At 62.7% G+C, this 1,410-nt stretch overlaps 1 protein-coding gene across 1 annotated transcript; it reads right to left on the bottom strand.

The window, feature by feature from the left end:
- Positions 1 to 11: 11 nt before the first annotated feature.
- Positions 12 to 1,357, bottom strand: LOC104541930 (digestive cysteine proteinase 2-like; the record flags this gene model as incomplete). Its single annotated transcript, XM_010186096.1, has 4 exons — positions 1,334 to 1,357; positions 1,093 to 1,254; positions 333 to 522; positions 12 to 102 (listed from the first exon to the last, which is right to left on the bottom strand). Coding segments are annotated over exons 1-4 (467 nt in total), but the record flags the coding sequence as incomplete, so codon positions are not given.
- Between the last annotated feature and the right edge of the window lie 53 nt (positions 1,358 to 1,410).

Raw genomic sequence — 1,410 nt, 5'->3', positions numbered from 1 at the left:
AGTAGGTGGACCAGGAGTTCTTGATGAGCCAATAGGTCTCTCCCTGCAGGACCCCGTAGCCCACGGCCAACACCGCGTGGTCCAGCGTCCCCGATTTGTTACCTGCAGGGGATGACACGGGAGATGGCTCCTCTGGAGAGCATCCCCATCCTAAGAGCATCCCTGGGTCCAGAGAGCATCCTCAGGTCCACAGAGCACCCCTGGTCCTGGGGCTACCAGTGGCACTGGGGAGGGCTGTGAGGCCAGTTCCCTTCTCCACCCTTACCCAAAATGCTCAAGAATAAGGAGGGGATCCCAGAATCACCCAGGTCCCCCCGTGCCCCCCATCTCACCACACTTGGGCTCGTAGTAGACACCGTTGGAGTAGAAGGAGAAGGTCCTGTGCGAGGCGTCGATGCTGACGGCCACGGGGCCGTGCTTGTAGATGGCGGCTTTGACGGCCGTGATGTTCCCCGAGGTGACGTTGACATAGCCCGTGATCTTGGCCAGCATCTCAGACTGGTTGTAGTGCAAAAAGCCGTTCTGCAGCACCCAGAGAGGGGGACACTGTGGCATCAGGAGCCCCTCAGGCCCCCTGCCCACCGTGGTTGTCCCCATACAGCTCTGCTCTGATGCAGGGAGTGACCTGGGACTGGGGCTGTGACAGTGTCCTGGCTCTGTCCCCGCTGTCCTCCCCTGCCCACTGCACTGGGGTTGTTTTCCAGTTGCTGCGTGGTGACCTGGCTCTGTACCCAAAGCCCTGGGGGGGCTGTTCCCTGCGTCTCAGAGCCACGTCCCTGTCCCCAGGCAGCTCTGCTCCATCCCTGCACCCCAGGGCACGGAGGGACCCATGGCGTCACCCATGGGTGGAGCAGTCTGGTCTCTGTTTTGCAAGAGGAGAAACTGAGGCACGCGATGATGAAACCGCCCGGCTGAGCCCTGGGGCTTGGCTTTGAACCACAGGGAGCCCCAGTGCCCTGGGGACAGGGGGACATCCCCACCTCCAAAATGCATCAGCACCTCTGACCAGCTCCCAGCACGGCTTTAAAGCCCTGGGGGGAGCACACCCTGAGACTTTGGGAACCCCAGCAGGGACATGGGGCCCCCTCTCACCTGCCCCTTGTAGCTGCCATAGGACTCGGTGCTGGCGATGCCGCCGTGCTTCTTGATCCACTCGTAGGCTCGCCACTCCTCGCCCCCGTCACAGGCGTAGTTCCCAAAACCCCAGGAGCAGTCGATGAGGACTTGTTGGGACAGGGGGGTCAGCACACCAGTCTGGGGGACACACACACGCTGTAGGATGGGGACAGGCACCCTCCAGGTGTCAGGGTCACTGCCACGGCCCCACTGTCACCTTGAGGAAGAGGGCACCCTCCATGGCGCCCGTGGTGGCGAAGCTCCAGCAGGACCCGCAGACAGCCTGGGCCCTCA

This window comes from Mesitornis unicolor, unplaced genomic scaffold (genome assembly GCF_000695765.1).
Source record: "Mesitornis unicolor isolate BGI_N332 unplaced genomic scaffold, ASM69576v1 scaffold34636, whole genome shotgun sequence".
NCBI classification, from domain to species: Eukaryota; Metazoa; Chordata; class Aves; order Mesitornithiformes; family Mesitornithidae; genus Mesitornis; species Mesitornis unicolor.
This window is presented reverse-complemented; position numbering and strand designations above follow the sequence as displayed.